This window comes from Copidosoma floridanum, unplaced genomic scaffold (assembly GCF_036245765.1).
Source record: "Copidosoma floridanum isolate Cflo_tuat_1 unplaced genomic scaffold, Cflo_Japanese_pri ptg000001l, whole genome shotgun sequence".
Taxonomy (NCBI): Eukaryota; Metazoa; Arthropoda; class Insecta; order Hymenoptera; family Encyrtidae; genus Copidosoma; species Copidosoma floridanum.
In genome coordinates, this window is record NW_028321878.1 from 11,983,549 (window position 1) to 12,004,684 (window position 21,136).

The 21,136-nt window shown below is 45.2% G+C and overlaps 2 protein-coding genes across 6 annotated transcripts in view; both read right to left on the bottom strand.

The window, feature by feature from the left end:
• Positions 1-1,740: 1,740 nt before the first annotated feature.
• Positions 1,741-2,555, bottom strand: LOC106642911 (uncharacterized; the record flags this gene model as incomplete). The annotated part of the gene is made up of 1 exon (XM_023391277.2): positions 1,741-2,555. A coding segment is annotated over one exon (582 nt), but the record flags the coding sequence as incomplete, so codon positions are not given.
• Positions 2,529-21,136, bottom strand: part of LOC106642944 (uncharacterized) — a 102,092-nt gene continuing 83,484 nt past the window's right edge. For 3 of the 5 annotated variants that reach the window (XM_014357879.2, XM_014357878.2, XM_014357877.2), the window contains 2 exons: positions 6,236-7,438; positions 2,529-3,673 (listed from right to left, as the gene is read on the bottom strand). In XM_014357879.2, coding sequence (XP_014213365.2) covers positions 2,583-3,673; positions 6,236-7,438 — 2,294 coding nt within the window. In that variant the 3' untranslated portion in view covers positions 2,529-2,582. The remainder of the gene's footprint in view (positions 3,674-6,235; positions 7,439-21,136) is intronic. The other 2 variants (XM_089591096.1, XM_014357880.2) reach the window with 2 other exon arrangements.

The following is a 21,136-nucleotide window of genomic DNA, read 5'->3' on the forward strand; positions in this document are numbered from 1 at the left end:
TTTTTGTTCATTTTCTTTCAACTCGAGCTACAATTCATTATCGACTATCCTAATTACTCCTAGAGCGCTACAGCGGTGTCTCAGCCTTCTTCCAAAGCGTTTCCCTCCGTTCGTCCGTCTCCTTCAATCTCAGAGAGAGGGAGAGAAAAAAAAAAGACTGTCTCTCATGTATATGTGTGTATATATATATATATCATATCGTATAGACATCACCCTCCCTGGAAAATCCTTTATATCGTTTAATCTTTGTCAGCACCAATCTGATTTAAAAAAAGTGTCAACGGGAAATGTTATTCGTACAACGAAAGGCCAATTAAAAATATTTACTTTGTCTATTGTCATTTAAAAACTATAACCAGCTGCTTCGCTTGTACACGTATTATATTTTGATGAACGTGTGTACATTGCGAATTGCGTTAACAGGATATGAATGAGTCGCGTCACAATAAAGAACTATTTTTGTTATAACAATCGCGGTGACTCGGAGTTGTCGCGTTTTTTTTTTTTTTTTTTTTTTTTTGTTTTTTTTTTCTTTATCATCGCGACAAGTCGTCGTCGTTTGTAGGTTTCTTTGTGTGTATGTGTGTGAAAGTAAATGCTTACAACTGCGTGTTGATCCGATTATTTTGCTTCATCTTTTGATTCTTCGTACATGTGTCTATACATACACATCCTTTTCATGTCGTGTCTGTATACGTATACTTTCGCACTGTCTTCAAATCCCTTCGATTCTTTTTTCTAATTTCTTAATATTTATTCATTTTTTCCCCCTTCGTCTTCTCGACTTTACTTAACCGATTATATATATATTTTTTTTTTTTTTTAATTTTTTTTTAAATTGTTTTTATATCCTTTAAGATAAAATACACGCTATACATATATACAGACGATTATTCATTTTTTTTTTTGATCCACGTCTCATCTGTTCGACATCCTCTTACGGACGCGTCTTGCGTTTAATTGTAATTTTATCGTCTCAACTCGGTTTTTCACTTTACTTCGTTTCGACGCTTATCACCACCCCTTACTTTCCATCATTATCATCGTCGACCTATGCTTACACCTACCGGTATCTTTTTTATACCCTTCGTTCTTTAGTTTTTATTTTTATTTTATTTTATTTTTTTTTTTTTTAACATAGGCAAGTTAAATATTTATCACAATGTCAGTCTAGTCGAAAAATCGAACATGTTCAACCCGTTTGGCGTGAGAACTTTCATTCTGTGTATGCGTGTGACAATGAAACCAAGTTCTCGAGTCAAACTTTGACGCCAATTTTTTTTTTTTTTTTTTTCACGCGCAACTCTGACATTTTTATGAGAAAAAGAAGAGAAAAAAAAAACCCCTCAAGGAAATCTTACACAAAACTAGCTATACACGAAACGTCATGATGCGCCCCCTATACACGTTTCGTACGTCGAATTATCGTATCGATTGTGAACGGGGATCGGACGAGTTTTCATTCGTTGATATAATGTGTGTGTTGTATTTTTTTTTTTTTTTTTTTTTTTTTTTTTTTTAATATTTATAATATTTATAATATTTATAATATTTATATTATGTATACGTTACCTTAACTCTTAACCGTGAAATCACCTTGTCGCGTCTCACATTATTTCTCTTTACTTCGTGTTCCCCGTTGAGGTACTCGCGCGTGCCTCGACACGGGGAGACGGACACCGTTAACGGCGTTTTTCGTCTCAACGCGAATCGTTAATGCATTTTTTTTGTTTTTTTTTTCTGTTTTTTGGTGTACGTATACACACGCGTATACACATAATATGCATACATAATATACGCACGTATGTATGTATGGATAGAGAGACAGATAGACAGATAGAAAACAAGAAAAAGAGGAAAACAGCATGAAAATCGGAATTGAATGTAGGTCCCTATAAACAAGAGACGCCGTGCGATCCACGATGTCCCGATGATCATTAGTTCTTCACTCTTCTCTGTATCAATCGCAACAATCATTCCGGCATTAAAGGATAGAGCGATTGTAGCGACGGCTGCGGTTGCGGGGCCTGATGCTGCTGCGGTTGGGCCGGTTGGCTGCATCTGGTTGGCGCTTCCGGCGACGAGGACGACGAGGCTATTGACGACGGCGACGACGACGCCGATGACGACGAGATCGATTGCTGCTGCTGCTGCTGCTGCTGATTGTTGCCGTTGGTATGATGATGCTGATGCTGCTGCTGATGTTGATGCTGCTGCTGCTGCTGCTGCTGCTGGTGATGATGGTGATGGCTATGATGCTGCGGCTGATTGTGGTGATGATGGTGTTGCTGGTGATGATGATGATGGTGGTGGTGAAGGTGATGAGGCTGCTGATGCGGTGGTGGACTGCCTCTGGCTACCGCACTACTGCCACTATTACTACTACTGCTGCTGCTACTGTTGTTGTTGTTGTTGTTGGTAGTACTGCTGTTGTTGTTGTTGTTGTTGTTGTTGCTGTTACTCGTTGCAGCAGCGGCCGCGGATGCGTTGGCCGGGGTGGCGTGCGAGGTAGTCGTGTTGAGGCATCGCTGAAATCTCAGCGGTATTCCTGCTTGCTAGTACGCCGCAGGATGGACGGCTAGTCACTGGGGCGGCAGGCCGCTCGGCGGTTTGAATTCACCGGAGACCGCGACGACGTTCGACTGGCCGGGAAACTGCGCCGGGGACACGGTCGGCTGGTGGTTGAAAGCCGGCGCGTAACACTGGGGGAAGTAGAGCTCGGGCTTGACGACCGTAGGTGCCAGGCCACGTGCCACGGACACCGGCCCCAAGCCGGCCGGTCCGCCGCCGGCGGCAGCAGCGGCGGCGGCGGCGGCTGCTGCGGCTGCGGCCGCGCTACTACCAGGTGGCTTGGCGTCACCGTTCGAGTTCCGGCGAGCCTTGGCCGCGTGGGGGTTCATGTGGTTGTCGATGTGCTTCTTGACCTCGGGCTCGGTCGCGAAGCGCCGCCGGCAATTGGGCATGGGACAGCAGAAGGGACGGTCGCCCTGGTGGGTGCGCGTGTGCTGGTCGAGGATCGCCTTTTGGCGAAAGTCCTTGCCGCATTGCTGGCACTTGTACGGCTTTTCGCCGGTATGTATCCGCAGGTGTTGGTTCAAGATGGTGCGCTGCCTGAAGTTGCGGCCGCAGTAGACGCAACCGTAGGGCTTCTCGTTCGTGTGGATGCGCAGGTGTTGGGTCAAGTGGGACTGTTGCCTGAAACGCTTGCCGCACTCCGGACAGGGGTACGGCCTCGACTCGATGTGTATGCAGCCATGCTGGAGCAGCGTCGACTTTTGCTTGAACTCCTTCTGGCAGATGGGGCAGCGCACGTAGAGGGGCATCCCTGCCGAGCGCCCGTGCTGTATGACGTCGGGTAGGCAGCCTTTGGCGTTTTGTTGTTGCTGTTGTTGTTGCTGCTGTTGTTGTTTGATGTACTGGAGGGCGCCAAAGGTCCCGGAGGAGCCACCCGTGCCAAAGACCCCGTGGTTGTTGCCCTTCGGGTCCTTAAAGTAGGCCGGGTACTGAGAGGAGCTGCCGTCGCCCGGGGCCGGGCTGAACGCGCCCGATTGCGTGTCTGTGTCGCCAAAGGTCGAGGCTACCTCTTCTTTGCCTTCTTCGGGCGGAAAGGGTACGTCCTGGGGCCACAGGGTCGGTGTCATTCCATTCTTGAAGATCAAGTGCGGACTCACGTCTGAAATGACAAAGTGGAGAACAAAACGTTTTAATACAACTGGGGCGCGATTCACCCGTTGTGTTTCGTGATTTCGGCTTTCTTTCGTTTCGGCGAGAAACACGCGCGCACGCCGGAATCAGGTGCTCCGGTATTGTTAAAATATTGTTGTTTTTCTTGTTGGCGCGTCGTCGGCACACGGTCGAAATTCAAAAGAAAAGATCGAGCTGGGAACAAGGGAGGTTGGCAAGCATTTTCAAACTCCGCGGGAAGAAGAATCGGATATATCGTTTGGCCGTGAAGTCACAACTGATGCAGCCGTTTAAATTTTGACCAGTCGAAGTAACGGTGGTGTTAGTTCTTGTTAAACATTTTTGCACGCGGTTACCAGGAAAGGATGGGAGTACACAGGTATATACATATTTAGGTATGTATATAACGTATATAAATATACATATCAAGCTTCACGTGGCGTGGACCATGGATAATGAGGGTTGCTGATTGCGGATGCTGCGGGATCGTACAGGCGGCAAAAGAGACACTTAACAGAGCTGGAAGATGTTTTTAGTAAAGCGATTAATTGAAAAAAAAAAAAAACAAAAAAAAAAAAATTTAATCATGTAAATAATAAAATGAAACGTTAATAAGGTTTTACAAACAAGGATCATGTCAAACAGGGCAGTTTTTATAAATGACAATCGCTTGACGTTATATATAATAATAATATATGTGTGTTATGTTTCTGACTTATTGTTAAAAAATCCAACCTTTTGCAAGTTTTGCTTAAAAAAAACGATTTATTTATACATTACTATAAACATTTGATAGGTTTAACAATATAAAAAGTGTTGTTACTTTTTTTTTTTCTTTTTTCTTATTCATTTTTTTTTTTTTTTTTTTTTTTCATCATTTTTTGTTCTATTTGTTTGCTTTTCCCAGATTTTCTTGTACCTAAAACAAGTTCTAAACAACACAGATAATGGTGCGACAGATGTATACACAATGCGTCCATATAATAATAATGATAATAATAATAATAATAATAATAATAATAATAATGATAATAATAATAATATTAATAATAATGATGATAATAATAATAATAAAAATTTTGTCCGATGCACCGATTCACGGTAAAAGTTCGTCGAGTGTACAAATATAGGTATTCTCGATTGCCCCGAGACGAAAGGAGACGCAGGTAACCCTTTGGAGAGTTACTGTCTCAATATTTATAGACGCTTAATGTAATTAAGTATTCGAATCGAATAATCCACGTCAAGGAGCGGCCAACGCGAAGACACAAGACACATTCCGTCACGTCTGCAGTCCAACTTGAAGTAGATATATGTATATACATACAAATGTGTACATATCATCACTTATCTGTAATTGAATTGTGTTTTTGTGTACGTGTTACGCGTGTGTGGATTAGCACGTGTCTTTACTTTTATCTTTCAACTTTTTTTTTTTTTTTTTTTTTCTTTCTCTTACTTATTAGTCTCTTGTGTCGTCACGTCGTCGCATCTCTCAATACTTGTATTTTTTTTTACACATTTTTTTTGTGTTTGTTTTTTTTTTCTTCTTTTTTTTTTATACATATGTATAGATATACGTATCCGTTCGTTATTTCTCTTTCTCTCGAAAAAGGTATAGATGTACAGTTTGTACAATAAAAACAAAGCAAGGTTGATAAGTCCCAAAAGGGACACAATAACCCCCTTCCACCCCCCCATACGTATAATATATTGTACACACATAAGAAAGCCGTGTAAATAGCCTGCCCTAAGATTATATATATATATATATATGTATCCTTGAAGTATATACTGGAGGTATTTATATATAAACATACGTATATTTATATATTACATCGTATAATGGGCATAATATATATATATGTTATGTGTATATGGGTGTGCAAGCGAAAGCTGTAGAGCGATGTAGACGGTAAAAATTAGCGATGCTTATTATTATATAGAGACGACGTAGGTTGGATGTCGATAAGGCTGTTGTTGTTGTTGTTGTTGTTGTTGCTGTCGTTAATGATCCATCTATATATTAATGACTTGTAGGTTTTGGGCATATATTATTATTATTATTATTATTGTATATATATATATAGATATATATAAATTTTGTATAATTTATTTGTAGAAATATCTAATCGTCACTCGTACGGCGTATATTGTTAGCAGTGGTGGTGGTGGTGGTGGTGATGATTTGTGAATTATTCACACAGCCGCGTGCACACGTACGCGCACAAGCATACACGTATATAAAAAATAATACGTATGCGCACGTAAAATATGTATATTATATAGGTGTATGCAGGTGTGAGTGTACGCGCGGGTATATATATATATGTATATCATGGGTGTATGCATACAGACATGACGAGAGAGAGAGAGAGAGAGAGAGAGAGATAAATAAATATGTATGTATGTATGTATGCGTAGTAAAAAAGAGAGTGAGCGTGAAGTATAGCGAAAATTCAAGGATCGAGCGTGTCGGTGGACGCGCGACTGGCGGGCCGGCCGTCGCTCTCCGTCGGGGAGTCTGGGTTAGGCAGAGAGAAATGCTCGCCTTGGTGTGTGCGGACGTGCTGATTCAGGATCGCCTTCTGACGGAAGTTTTTCCCGCACTCCGGACATTGGTACGGCTTCTCACCCGAGTGGATGCGCAGATGCTGATTGAGGATGGCGCGCTGCCGGAAGGTGCGCTCGCAATAAGCGCACGCGTACGGCTTCTCGTTGGCGTGTATGCGCAGGTGCTGGGTCAAGTGGGACTGTTGCCTGAAGCGCTTGCCGCACTCCGGGCACCCGTACGGCCTGCTGTCCGTGTGTATGCGCTCGTGCTGCAGTAGGGTCGACTTTTGCTTGAAATCCTTGCCGCAGGTCAAACACTTGAACAACCTCAGGTCGTTGCCCGCCGATTTCCCGGCCTTGCCGTTCTGCTGGACGATGTCGGGCAGACCCGAGCCTGCCATGCCCCCCGGCCCACCACCCCCACCAGCCCCGCTGTACTGGTGGGCGGCGGCTGCCTCGAGACCCCCGGGCCCACCCTCCGACTGGCCGAGCGAGGTGAGCATCACGCCGGGCTGCTTGAGGTAGTGGAGAGCCGAGAAGCCGCCCGGGGCTAGCATGTGCGGGGGCACGGAGGGCGACGCGTGCGGCCTCGAGTCCTTGAAGTAGTGCTGCGGGTACTGTTGCAGGTCCCCACCCGAGCCGGGAAAACAATCGTTTCTATCGACCTCGTGGCCGCTCAACTGTTGCTGCTGTTGCTGCTGCTGCTGCTGCTGTTGCTGCTGCTGCTGCTGCTGTTGTTGTTGTTGTTGTTGTTGTTGTTGTTGCTGTTGGGGCGAGTGTTGGTCCTGATTGCTGGGCACCTGGCCCTGTTGCTGTTGGACCTGTTGCTGTTGGACCTGCTGTTGGGCGCCCTGTTGCGCTTGGGAGGACTGCTGCTGTTGGCCGGACTGTATGTCGTCGTCGGGGGGCGTGAGAGCTTGGGGTTGGTCGGGCGGCGCCGAGGGATAGGGCGAGGGCACGGGCGAGGCCAAGCTCGTGGGTTGGCCGGTGCCGTTTTCCCCCTCGACCGGCGGGCCGCAGGCCTGCTGTGGACTACCCGACGAGGAGGAGCTCTGTTGGGGCGGCTGTTGCTGCTGCTGTTGCTGCTGCTGCTGCTGGGCGTACAGGCCAGCCCCGTCTTGGAGCGATCCAGGCCCGGGCCCCCACTGGCTCTGTGGCCTATCCATGTTGTCTTTGTACAACACGTACGGCGTGCCACTATCTGCAACCAAACGAACAACGAATGCCACGTTTAGTCAACGGAAATTATTATCATTTTTTTTATTATTCATTATTATTATTATTATTATTATTATTATTATTATTATTATCATTACAGAATATTTCATGAGATTATAATGATTATTAATTTGCTGGATAAACCATTTCATTGCTGTACAAGATTATCAAAACAAAGACTTGTATGATAAAAAAGAAGAGGGGGAAACGAGACGCTCCTCCAGAGGGTAAAAATGTGTTACGCAAAAAAATGTAATAACGTCGTGCAATCGCAAAGATTATTTGCTCAGCTACGTACGCGTGTGCGCTGAAAAATTAAAAAACAACAAGTTCATTCATCTCAGCGCGGGACAATGTAGTATACGTGCAAGTGTAGAGAGTAAGGGAAGCTCGGGAGTAAAGATGAGCCTTGTGTTTTGCTTCAATCTAGAGAAGATTCGTTTGCTCCGGCAACCCTTGGCTCGTGTATAGGTACCAGGTGGTTGATGTAAAAAAAAAAATTTAATTAAAAATGTTCGCGATACGCGCAGCTACAAACACACGAGAGAGGGCAAGAAAACCAAGGGCGGAGTCGACGGCACGAAATAGATGCACGTAGACTCGCCGAAAGAATATTAATGGATGGTGCGCCCGATTGTATACGTGTGCAGCGAATGATCGATGATACCCACGCGAGCGACTGCGCAATTTTTCTTGAGCGATTTTTTTTCTTCCCCCCACCCCCCTTCCCACCCCTTCCCATGTCGCGTGTACAGGCGAGCGATCCATCAGCCGGATGGGAGAGGAGTCGCGAATTAGAATCGAGGGGCCAAAGACGATTCGTCCTCGGGAAGCTTGAAAAACCTGTTCTCGAGGGAAGCTCGCTCGCGCCTTTGGTCTTAGACGCGGCGATTAGACACGCGTCGTCCTCCTGACAAATGTATCATCGTTACGGTCGGGTATGTAATGTATATATACTGTTTGCTGCAATCGCGTGAAAAATATAAGAGAGATCGGTATGCTTTATTCCACACTTTGTCATCCTTGGGGAGGTTATACAAATAGACGAAGTATTGGGATTGTCGATGAAAATCGCGAGCCACGTGATCGTCCAAAGTCAATCTGATTTCTGAAGAAAAAGACTCTACTTTGGACGTTTGCGCGGCGTGGCGAGCTAAAACAAAAACTCTCTTTTACCGAAATTGGCTTACAAAAGTTTCATTTATTTCCATAAATTCTGGCAGCTCGCGTCAAGATTGATAATAAAGAAAAAAAAAAAAAAAAAAAAAAAAAAAAAAGGAATCAGAAGAAGAAGATTGTGAGAAAAGAAAAAAAGTTTCGTCTAATTTAGCTGTACCTACTATCGCGAGCGATAAGATTGGGCGTCGATGAACTTTCACGCCGATGGGTACATGTATACGCAAAAACACATGACTCGGCGATGAGAGGGACAACTTCGGATGATATTCCTCGAAAGATGTTTTTTTTTTTCTGCGTTTAATTAAAATAACAAAATTAATAAATTTTGCTCCACAAAGTCCGGTTAGCTTTGTTGGGCTAATCGAGAGACGCTCTATGATTGTTTTTTTTTTTTTCAACATTCAAGCGCAAATACCAAAAATGAACAAAACCTCGATCTCCGATGAAACTTTTCACCCACCGCCGGATGGCAAACGCACAACACGGCCAAAGTAGGCGTAAAAAGGCACGTAAACAGCCGAGATGAAGAAAAAGAAGCGGACCAATAAGGGGAAAGGAAAAAAAAAAAATCACCGGCCGCGTATCGGCTTTTACTTTCTCCCCGACCGCCGTCGTCGTCGTCGTCAAAAGTGAGAGCAGTAGCATCGGAATAAATCCCAAAAAGGGCATCTATCTCGGCCAAGCCGCCACCACCGCCCGAAGCGAGATACCCAAGAGTGTACATGATACAGAGAGCGGCTTATCAGCACCAATTTTGTACCAGCGGCTCTCGTCTCCATGACCTCGCGTTTCGCACGGCTTCTTTTCACTTAACCAAGTGCACGAGAGCACAGTACACTCCCCGACGCTACTCCCGTAATTGCACGATCGTGAATACAATGCACGCGTTATACATACATACTTATGATGCATCGGAGTTAAGTAATCACCACTTAATAAGCTCCAGGTAATATTTATGTACATGCATGTTGTATATGCTTTCCATTCGCTTAAAGTGGCTGTGAGGTACTTTTTTTACACTCTCTTTGTTTGGTATTGACGCGCGACAATACTACCCATTTATGTATCGCTTGAACCAAGCTCGAAGCAATCAAACATTGTTTTTGGGGCTACGATTCAACGGGCGCCGTAGGTGTACCTATACTACTGTTATCAGTGGAAGATAAAAGCAAAAGTGGGACCACACGGGTGACAAGACAGTCGTCCAACTTTTCCCCCCGGTGCTCTAGACTCGCGTCGCAAAGCTCACCTTAACCCCGAGCTTGCGAGGCATCCGGGCCGAAGGGAGGGGGGAAAAAAAAGCTCGAAAGAAGGCATTTTTTTCTTTTTCCCGAGACCAACGGACGACCCGTCGTCATCCGATGTCGATCAAGTGGTACGCGAGATCCCTCGCATGGTCGTGGTGGCGCGGGAAGTGAGGGGCAAAGGTTATTGTCCCCCGAGCCGCTGCAGGGGGATGGATGCGTCCCTCGATTTCCGTCGTTTCGGGAAATGCGCCAGGGGATCGTGAGAAAAGAGACACGCATCCACGCGAACGGAGGGGGATGGAGGAGGGGGGGGGGAGCGCTGCAGCGACGTCTTTACGATTTGTTTTGGCGGCGGCGGAGGCGACTCTCTGCAGACGCCGGCGGAGAATTAGGAGGGAGGGGAGGGACGTGTGTGTGTGTGTGTGCGGGAGAAAAAGAGCGGCGGTAGAGGTAGGGGGTGGAGGGGAAAAAAAGCACCGGCGTAAAAGTAGGGATGCACGAATACACGCCGGGTGCTCTCTCGGGGGGGGGGGGGAGATGCGAAGGAAGAAAGAAACGGCATCGGCGGTAGGGGGTGACCCTCTCTCGGGGCTTGAACTTGCGCTTGCGCAGCTTTTTTCGTCGGACGGTATTTTTAAAGATTTTCCTTTCCGCGCAATCTTCCCTCTTTCTCTGGCTCTCGCTCTTTTGCTCCCACACCGAGCTGGCTATATAGCTTTAAACGGGCGGGTCGTTGACGAGCCTCTCGCGTTCATTGCCCGATAACGTCGTCGTCGGCAGCACCTAGGGGAGAAGAGGAGGAAGGGCAGGGGGCAAATTTTTATTTTCAACGGAGCTTCGCCAGCAGCTCTGCAAGCTCGACTCTTTTTTTTTTTTTTTTTTTTTTTTTGTTCCTCTCTAGCAGCGCTGTATACTGCTTTGGACTTTTTTTTATTATTATTATTCTTTTTTCTACATTCGTTTTCTAACGAGGAAACCCCTCTCGCATGTGCGATTTCGCGTTTTGTATTTTCTATTTTTTTTTTTTTTTTTTTTTGCATCTCGTCGTGCGTGCATTCCATCCTCGATTCTTCGTCGTTCGTTTTTTTTTTTGCAAGCTCGTACACCCAGCACCACCGTCGAGCGCAAGCTCCCTCTCGTTAGATTGGATTGCACTTTGATTTTTTGTTTCCCCTTTCCTTTTTCGTCGATTCGGAGCGCTCACGAGCTGTTGCCGTTGTTGAGAAAAATTCACTCGGCTGATTTTGATGTTTTTGCGCCCCTCTCCCTCCGAAACATCGTCAAGTAAATTTCGAGCTTTTTCGAAGCTCTGTGTGAAATCGCTCGCGCGGTTTTTCGATTCCGCCAAAGGAGCGAACTGCGGCTTTTGGGGGTGGAGTTTTTTTTGCTTGATTGGCTGCGAGTCAAAGGGTAATTCGAGGGAAACGTCACTTTGGCGGAATTCTAAATGAAAGGGGTACGGATCGCCGTGTCCCTGCGGCTCTTTGACCTCACCTTGTAAAGGTCGTTGCGTTACGTCGTAAGAAAATAACGCGAGCTAACGATGGCACTGCGAATCATGTGACGTCAATCATCATATCGTACACGTGTCGTGTAAAAGCGTTGAAAAATCAATCACTTTCGGTTCGTTCGGGATTCATCGACGAGGATACGCGCTTTCGAGGACCACAAACTCTCTCTTGATTTCGAAAATCCACCGGAGCGTCTAGTTCTGTCCAATAAAGTCGGAGGAGGAGGAGGAGGCTGATCGACCAGGACGAGCGGGCTATTGAAATTTGGTCGACACAGGATCGCTCGAGGTTGCCTCTAGCGCGGCTTTTTATCTTACAAGAGAGAGCATCTCTTTCCAATTATGGGTACGACAGCGGAGGGTTTTTTTTTAATCAGAAAGGAAGCCTACGAAATCGCCGTGTCACTCCAAGGGACGAGCAGCCTTTACCATCGAATAATCATCGTGATTTATAGTTTTTATTTTATATTTTCCTTAATTCAAACGCAAAACCCTACAATCACATTTCCAGTATCACATCTCTGATTTCCCGTGCTATTGAGAGTAGCTGATATATAGCTTTTCGAACCCTTCGCAAGCTCTACCATACGATGCAGCGGCAGCTCGCGATGTTTGCGAAAACTTGGAAAACTTTCGAGCACCCTCGATTTGATTTGAAGTTCAGGAATGCCCTCCCTTATTTTTTTTTTCCATCCCCCAAAATGATCCTCGTCCACCTCGCTTTGAAGGGTGTGTACGCTGCAGCGTGGTGGGATTTGGGAATTGGAGAAAAAAAAAAAAAAAATCGTAACTTTGTTTTTCACAGGCGCAAACAATTAAATCCCAATCCGATTTCGTATTTCCAAATCTCACGTCAGTGTTTTTTTTTTGTTTTTGTTTCGTTTGTTTTTTTTAATCCTCACACGCGAATGAAAAAGCTTCAAGCACCGATGCACCGATCGTTATATCCTCTTCTGATTGAAATAAAAGGAAAAAAAAAAAATTTTATTCCCCAAGAGAGAGGGAGGGAAGTTCCAGGCCGAAAGTATGGTCCGAAAAAAATGCTAATTTACGTCCAACAAAAAAAAAAAAAAAAAAAGAAAAAAAAAGAAAAGAAAAAAAAGAGAGATATATACGGAGATAGAGCACCAAAGGTAAGTCACCCACGGCGAGACACATCCCACGCCCTTAAAACGCGAATTTCGAGCCCCACTCCCTTTCCCTCCTCCCGCTGTAAGTATCTACATGTATTCCCAATAATCCATAGCTCTGCTCTCTCCCCCCCCCCACCGTGCAGTCATCGGTCTCTCTCGTACACCGCACGATCGTTCGATTTCACGCTCACGTGTATGTGCATGTGCGTGCCCGTCTGGAGAGACAGAGAAAGAGGCGAAGGGAGGAGGAGGAGGAGGAGGAGGTAGAGGTCGGTGAAAATAATTTACGAGAGTCGCGAGTGCGGGGCACCAGACTACACTCTCTCTCTCTCTCTCCTTCGCTCTATCCATCCCGTTCCATTCCATGGCTGTATACATATATCTATATACACGTGTATATATAGACACAGTGACTGGCTGGCTGGCAGGGGTTCCCTATCCCCCTGATAATCTTTGCCGGCGACTGTCGGCCTCGCTGCTGCTACTCTTGCATGTACTGCTATATATATATACTTTGAGAGCCTCTCTCTGTGTGTGTGTATCGGACGCCCGGGAGAGATGAGAGCTGCAAACCTGTTTTTTTTTCCGTCGAAAAAACTAAAGCACCATGCAGGGGGAGAGAAGTTGGGTGTGTGTGTGTGCGCGCGAGTGAGAGAGTCGCCGAACGATGGGGTCCCCGTATACACGAGCTGCAGCCGGACTCGCTCTGTTATATAAAAAAATACATGCTGGCTTATTCGTTGTAATAAAGGTGATTTCACAGCATGATGCGCTGCTCTGTATATATTTATATATTGTGGCGGTAATGTAAGTAGTTATGGGATATATTGTGATGACGTTGCCGTGGCTCGTACAATAAGTACTTATACGTATAACCGGGGGAAGATAAGCGTGAGATTAATGTTTACGGGCAGTCGAGGGACACCTTAAATCGGCGCGAAATTAAAGGTATAAATCGGAAAATTTTGCTGCTTGCATGGGTACAGGTATATTACATAATATGTATAAGCTACGGCTGATTTTTGAATTTTATCTTGTTTCTTTTATTGTAAGAACTAGCTTGGTGTGTCATTTTCGGGAGTTTTTTTGTACGTGCAACTTAATTTTTACGAGTACTTCATCGGGTGTAGGGTAATTATAAACGTTGGGCATTCGACGCGTGATAAAACAAGAAAAAACATTTTTTTGCCTCATTATCGAGATGTCTTTTTTGGATGCCCAAAGATTGAGAATAAACAGCATTACTGTATCAGTTGAATTTCTCGTCAACGGAGCAAACAGCAACCATAGAAGCGAATACATTATGTTTTGCGAGTGTTCCGGAAAAAAAGTCCCTCATTCGAAAACCACACGTGCCACTCGTCCTGTACATTTTGACGTTCATTAACAGTAATCAGATAAAGAAAGGAAAAAAAAAAAAAAAGAGTCAGAGGGAGACCTCGACATCCACGCACGATCTCGATCTGCAAATGATCGACATCATCGCACGAAAATAAGAACGAGTAGGCAGAGCTAAATCGATCCGCGCAAGCGGCAGTGAAAAAAGAAGAAATTATACGCTCGCCGAAAACGATCGACAGTCGAGTTGCTCGAGTGAGCAGAAAAGAAGAAAAAAAAAAAAAAAAAAAAAAACGAGACAGCCCCGCCTTCGGCTAGGAGAACGCACGTATGTAATATTATAAATGCACGAGGCCCGCAGTGCGACCGCGATCTGCCAAATTTCGCGAAAATTCGCACAATTAAATAAAGTGAAACGGTACAGCCCCGAGACAAACGTGTACACATACATCATGTATATTGTATTAGTGGGTCTCGTCATTTCCAACGTGTGTTCATATATATACGTACACATGTACCTGCGGAGCACCCATAAATCAACGATTGCGTCAGGAGAGTCTTTCTTTCTCCGATGAGACAGGCTTGTGCTCGCGAGAGATCGAAGGAAGCTGTGGCCGAGAGATGCTCGGTTTTTGGACGAATAAATTACCGCGTGTCACGAATCGCGAGCGGTGTAATATCTTTTTGAAAGTGCCTTTGCTCGTGTGCGCTGTTATGGGCGTGCCTGTCTGTTTCTCTTCTCCCCCCCTCCCCATCCCCCCCTGACTATAGTTCTTTGGAATATTTTTCAAGTAGACGTGTTGGATTTGCGAAAAAAAAAAAAAATTCATCAAACCCCGATGATTTAGCTGTAGCCTAATTGGGTTTTCATTTTGCTTTTTTCAAATGGTTTATGCACATAGGATTGTCGTTTAGCGTATGCATCATATGGTTTTTTTTTTTTTTTTTTTTTTTTTTTTTTTTTTTTTTTTTTCATTTATACTTGGCTTTGTCTATAAGGGAATCGTAAAATTGCGAAAATTATCAAGGGCGACAATTGTTCTGGGCATTAATTCACCCCAAACATCCACATATCTATGCCGCAGATGAAAAAAAAAAGGAAAAATGAGCGTCAAAGAAAAAGGACGATCTTAAACACTTTAAACTTCATCAGGCCCCTTTTAATTATCGCGCGTGCACGCCTTATCGGAAGTGAGAATAAAAGGACGGCGATAATGTTCAATATACTTTTGGTGTCTTCTGCCTCTGCGTCTTTCTTTCTTGATTGGTCTTTTTTTTTTTTTTTTTTTTATTTCACGCACGCCAGAGGACTGGGAGTCAAAAGAGAGGCCCCGCAAGCCACGCGATAAAATTAAATTATTCCAGTAGCCCGTAAGGAACAACTACCTGCTCGAACCCTCTTTTATCTCGGTGATTTATCGTTTTTATTTTTATTTTCTTTTTTTTTTCTTCTCAACGTACACGTCAATAAGAGTCAAGTGATTAAAACAACATACTGTAACAAATAATCACTGAATTATGGCACATCCGAGTACGAGTTTGTACGAATGGCCTTAGCCGAACTGCAAAATATTACTATCAATATGATTTTTACAACAGTAGGTACTTGTACTAAAGTAACGGAGAATTAATTAAAGTCCAAACTTGATCAATGTATATGTAACATCACTCCAGTGCACTCTCGCTATTAGCGTTGAGAAAAAAAAAAAAAAAAAAAAAAAACACGTGAGTCAACAAGTAAAGAGCAGCATGAATCATTCAGCTTGATAATGTGGTATATTGTTAATCGAGGGGAATACCATTGCTTCACTTCGAGGCGGGATTTCATCAAGTGATAGTTTTTTTTTTTCAGTAGCTATATACAAGTACACCATTGTTAAACTTTGTACAATCATTTGAACTGATTTATTTTGCACACATGGTATCGCTTCGACGAAGTCACGACACACGATAGTTTGCTATGTTTAAAATCTTGGTCTCAACACCCCTCAAACAAAGACTGTCAATCGTTTCGTTGATTCGTTAAAAAATTACACGATCGTAGATAAGAGCAGTTTGCAAAGAAGCGCCGCGGTGCAAGGACCGGCAAGAGCCAGCCGAAAAAGTCCCCCTTTCCCAGCGCGCGCTCAACGATCGCCGCTGTCGCGCACATGTCTCGTCCAAAAGCGTGAGAGAGAGACGCCCGAAGAGAAGACGTGTGTGTAACGACGACGGAAGGAGGAGCGCTGTACCCGAGAGCTATTTCTGTAGAAAAGCTCCACGTACGCGAAAAAAAAAAAAAAGCGTCGCGGCGTGAGGCGAGAGACTCTTCGTCTGCCCGAAAAATCAACGTCCCGAGCTTTTCTCCGCACAGTGGGGTAGTTCCACGATGCAAGTGCTTTTTCTTTTGGACGCTTTTTGTTCCTTATCCTCTCGAAAATCCTCACTGGGTCGGAGGAGCGCAAAGGACACGCTTTTTGGGCTCCCGAGGAGGTTCAGATTTACAGTCGAGAGGATACAGTAAAATTGTTCTTTTCCCTCTCTCGAAGCAAACGAAAGACGGAAGGTTGCACGTGTTTCGTCCGAAAGTGAAAAATGAAAAAAAAGGAGTGGGGAGGGGCGTACAGATATCCAGGATTATTAGCGGGGCGCGAAATTACCGCCAGCTTCGGGGAAGCAGAGCCTCTACTGCCACGGCCAGGGAGCCGCAGTCGTAGGAGGACACACGCGTACATATATGTCTGCCCATGCACATTGAACGTCACACCCAAGCGGGTTCTAATATTATAAACGGGAATATCTCCCGGTACGTTGTTGCAGCAGCTGCACCGCAACGGATGATCCCACAGGCGTCCCTTTCTTCCCTTCTTTCTCTCTCTCTCTCTCTCTCTCACGGCATCACTTGGACTCTGAGAACGCGTTTTTACATGTATATATGCATGCACATAGGGACGAGATAAGGGGAGCTGCTGAGACGGACGCTAAATGTAGCAGACCCGCAAATATATGTATATATATATATCTCTCTCTGCACGTGCTCTTTCACTTATGCATGCACGTTATATACTATACACGCACCTACGAGTACACACACGAGCGAGAAACGGATGCTGCCGCGGGGAGAGATTTAAGATGAGTAATTATTTTCGCGAGCGAGACGCTCCCTCCTTAAAGTTGGCGGCCGCGTATGGGTGCTATTGCAGGATTTATGGCGCGGGACTTTGAGTTCTAGGCGCAGTGACCCCTTGGACCCTTTTTTTTGTCCGCGGCACGCCGTGTATTTTCGGGGCTTTTCCATTGTTCCCCGTGGACCCGCCAATTTGCGTCGATTACCGTCTTGATTATTGCTTTTTTTTTTCCCCCACGAGTCGAGACATAATTTATAATTGCGACAGAAGCGTGTGGATTTACGTGCAGGGTGCATCTCGTAAATTTATACGCATTTAAGTACACGATGTTGAGGGAACGCGATTGTCTCGAATGTGTACCCTTCGACGGACAAGCATCGATCAGCACCAATTTACGTCGTACGGGTGACAAATTAAAAACCATCGCCGTCGTGTACCATATATCCGAGCCGAGCCCATGATTCCACGGATCATCGATTGGGTGGTATATACACGTTGCCAACATTTTGTGTTGCGTGAAAATATATCCATGGCGGAACTCGCGCAGATATCGGCAAAACTGACAGTCGGAGTAGAGGAAAGAAAAAAGAAAAAGAAAAAAAAACCAGATAATTATATCCAGAGCAGAGGCGCACGCCCATCGGTGAGGGGAGGGATTATTTTTCTCCGGATCGGCCTCTCGGCTTATCATCGTCCGCGGTACGGAGCGGAGGAATATATATATATATATACGAGCGAGCAATTAACGGGTGCGCTAGCGAGTATAGGCACTTGCCGGGATACGGCAGCCTTAGTTTCTTGACCGCGTGTATACGTCAAATGCCCGCCGGCGAGGCGCACACCAGCTCCGTACATATACGAATGTCGGCGACGGCGGTACAACGTAGGGGCATCAATTCCCCCGATTCGCTTTAATCATCGGGCAACGAGTGTGCCCGATAGTGTGTGCGTCAGTGTGTGGTAACTTTGTTTCTCTCGACGAGAGCGATACTGTTGTTATCTCTTTTGATTATGTACAGCCATGGGCTTTGGACTCAGCGAGAGTTATTTTATTTTCTTTTTTTTCTTTTTTAACATAATTTTTAGATCTTTCGCTCTTATTTGTCGAAAGGGGATTAGAGAGATGTTTTCGGGGCATTTGCATTTTAGCGGCCTTATCCGCGATTATGAAAGTTGGAGGCAAGCCTTTGCGATCTTTGACGCCCGGTGTACTCTGCGATGGTGTTGTAATTTTTTTTCTTTTTCTTAATAATTATATTTATTTGTAACTGGAACAAAAGCTCGGGACATCTACATGGCACAGTGTTGTCATTTTTTTTCAGTTTCACGGGGAAAAGAGAGTCAGACCTGTATAATACGAAAAAGAGAAAAAAAATTTGTCTTTTTGGCACGTGACGCACGCTTGGGGACACCCGAGTAATTTTTAAGGAAATCTCGTGCCTCGTATTAGAGCATCATTGAAAGGGGGAGAGAAAAAAAAGATAAGGCAGTAAGCCTATACGGTCGTATACCATAATCACGCACGAATCGTAAAAAAAACGTCATGTAACAACAGCGAAATTTCAAACACTCAAAACCAAGCTGTGATTCCAAGTGGCATATATCAAACACAAGTAGGTGCGTATCACTTGAGGAACGGGTGCAAGATTGATAACGCGATTCCAGTGGGGAGCACCGACTACAGAGTACACATGTCATGTACATTGTACAGATAATCGTGGCGCGTTTTTCGTGTATTTTTTCATCGAGATCCCACATCCATCTGACACCACGTTTGTGGCTTTACGGAGTGAAAAAACTTACGTCGAGTCTTGTTCCTCTCCGTGCATCGAAAAAATCAACGTCTAGAGAGCAACAACAACAAAATTCCCCCGAAACGGCTAGTGAGTCACCTGTTAATTTTTCAACAGCCGGTGACTGCGCTACCATAGTTTGAAAAACCTGCCGACCCTCTTCCACTCTGCCTCCTAGCTATTGTAGAGCACGCGCATACAAATGGAGAGCGGGGGAGGAGAAGTTAAGTACATTTTTTTTTTCACGACGCTGTAATAATAATTGTACGTACGAGCGGTGGTTTGTTAAATAAAAGGAGATCGTTTATCCGTGTTATATTTACGGAGGGTCCCTCGAAACGTGATTTTCGAAGGGACTCTGAGCTGAATGACTCATATGTACTCGCGACGTCTCTTAGTAAATAGATTGAATTGTAAATTAATTTTCCGCGGAGCACCTATGGTATGTGTAACCGTTGGTAGAGCGTCTCGGTGGGGCGCGACAAGATATAGTATACGCGACGAGATGGAGTCAAGTGTGCGAACGTGATGCAAGAAGCACAAGAGTGTGCTCATCCTCTCGAAGAAAGAGAGGCGAGCAAACAGCCGAACGGAAGCTTTTCGCTTCTGTTTGGCTTCTCCGAGGCGACGTTTCGAAAAGTTATCGACTTTTTCTCCGTCCCCTCTGCCGCTTAACCCGTGCTCATTGGGACAATTGCGCTGCCTTTGGGCCACATGAAACGCTGATGTTTCGCTCCTATAAAAAAAGAGCCCAAAGGGGACATCATCCGAACCACGAAAGAGCGTCGAATCAATCGAATCAAGAGCTGTTGCGAATTTTTTTTTAAAGCTCCGATGAAAATCGAGTCTCAAATTCGGCAGAGCTTGCCGTGTGCGGCCCGTGTAACATATACGCAGTCGAAGGAGAAAAGAAGCCAAGCGACGGCGCAGCAGCGATCACGAGTCCGAGGCAATCGAGGGACTTTGGTGCGTATTATACTTACGAACGAGAACAAGAAGAAGAAGAAGAAGACGGAGCAGAGAGCAGACGACGACTGCAGCGAGTCGCGTTCTAAGAATAGAAATAGGGTACAATGACCATCAGCCGTACGTATATGAGCGACGAGCGCCTTCATACGCGGGAAAGAGTCGCGTCTTCCCTTCTCGACACTTGTACTTTCTTCGGTAAATTTTCGCGCTTTCGGTACGATTGCCGTTTCTTTTTCTTTGCGGTGGCTTTGGATTGTCGTCCAACTTACCATTTTAACGGCACGGCCAATTTACCACGTGTCTGTACCGTCGTTTTTGGCCGAAAATGGTGTAAAAAAATATACGAATGCACATAAATACATAGGGAAAAAAGAGGAAGAAAGGAGGGAGGAATCGGCTACCTCAGCTTTATCATAATAATTACGGCGGGTCTCATACTTCCCGTTAATATCGACATTCTATTCTAAAATTCTTGTATCGAAGAGCAGGAGGAGGTGGAGGAAGAAAATGAGGCGTAGGGGGTTGGGGGGGGGGCGAAGATTACCGGGGGAAAAATGCAAAAGCCCATATAAATCGAGCAGAATTTTAACGATTCGACGGAAGAATTTCGCGCAAGACGAGCACTTTGTAAATTGCTATAGGCTATTGAATACCTATTGTACGTATAGGCGGTGCAGAGGCGGCCGATGGTATATTATTATTACGTAGTTGGTTTTGACGCATTCCGCGTTTTAATGAAAATAGTTACGCGAGAGAGCGCATCGGTCCTCCAACGTATACATTGTACAGCCGCAGAACGAATTTTCGGAAAACTTAATCGACTTCTAATGTATATTATCTCCAATGAAGAGGCGTATACAACAATGTAATCCAAGAGAGCGTACAAAAATATTTTCCAACGACAACCTTCAACGGCAGTACACGCAGCAGCTCCACCCTGCTGTGGGGGAGGAGAGGAAAAAAAAGGCGAACCAAGGGTGTCCGCCACCCCTCACGGACACACAACCCTGCAGAGATGTCGCTCGACGATAATTACTCCCACGTGGCCTACTCGGGACTCTTTCGCCCACTATGCAATTGGTAAAACACACGCTGTGTGTATACATGGTGTCCATAATACGGAAAGAGTGTTGGTACAATATGAGAGAGGACCATCGCACATAAGGGAAGACATATATGTGTGGTGCTTGTGAGTGGTATATGTATACCTGTACGGTGACAGCAGTGCCGCGCAAAACTGTCGCGGCATTGTGTTGCCGTGTGAGTATACGTGCAACACATACATATAAATATATACACACGTAGGTATGCACGGTAACCGCTGCGAGTTTATAAAGTCGTCGTCGTCGTTGCCGTCGCGGAGTCGCCGAGCCGTAGAAAATGCGCGCTATGGCGAACAAGAGAG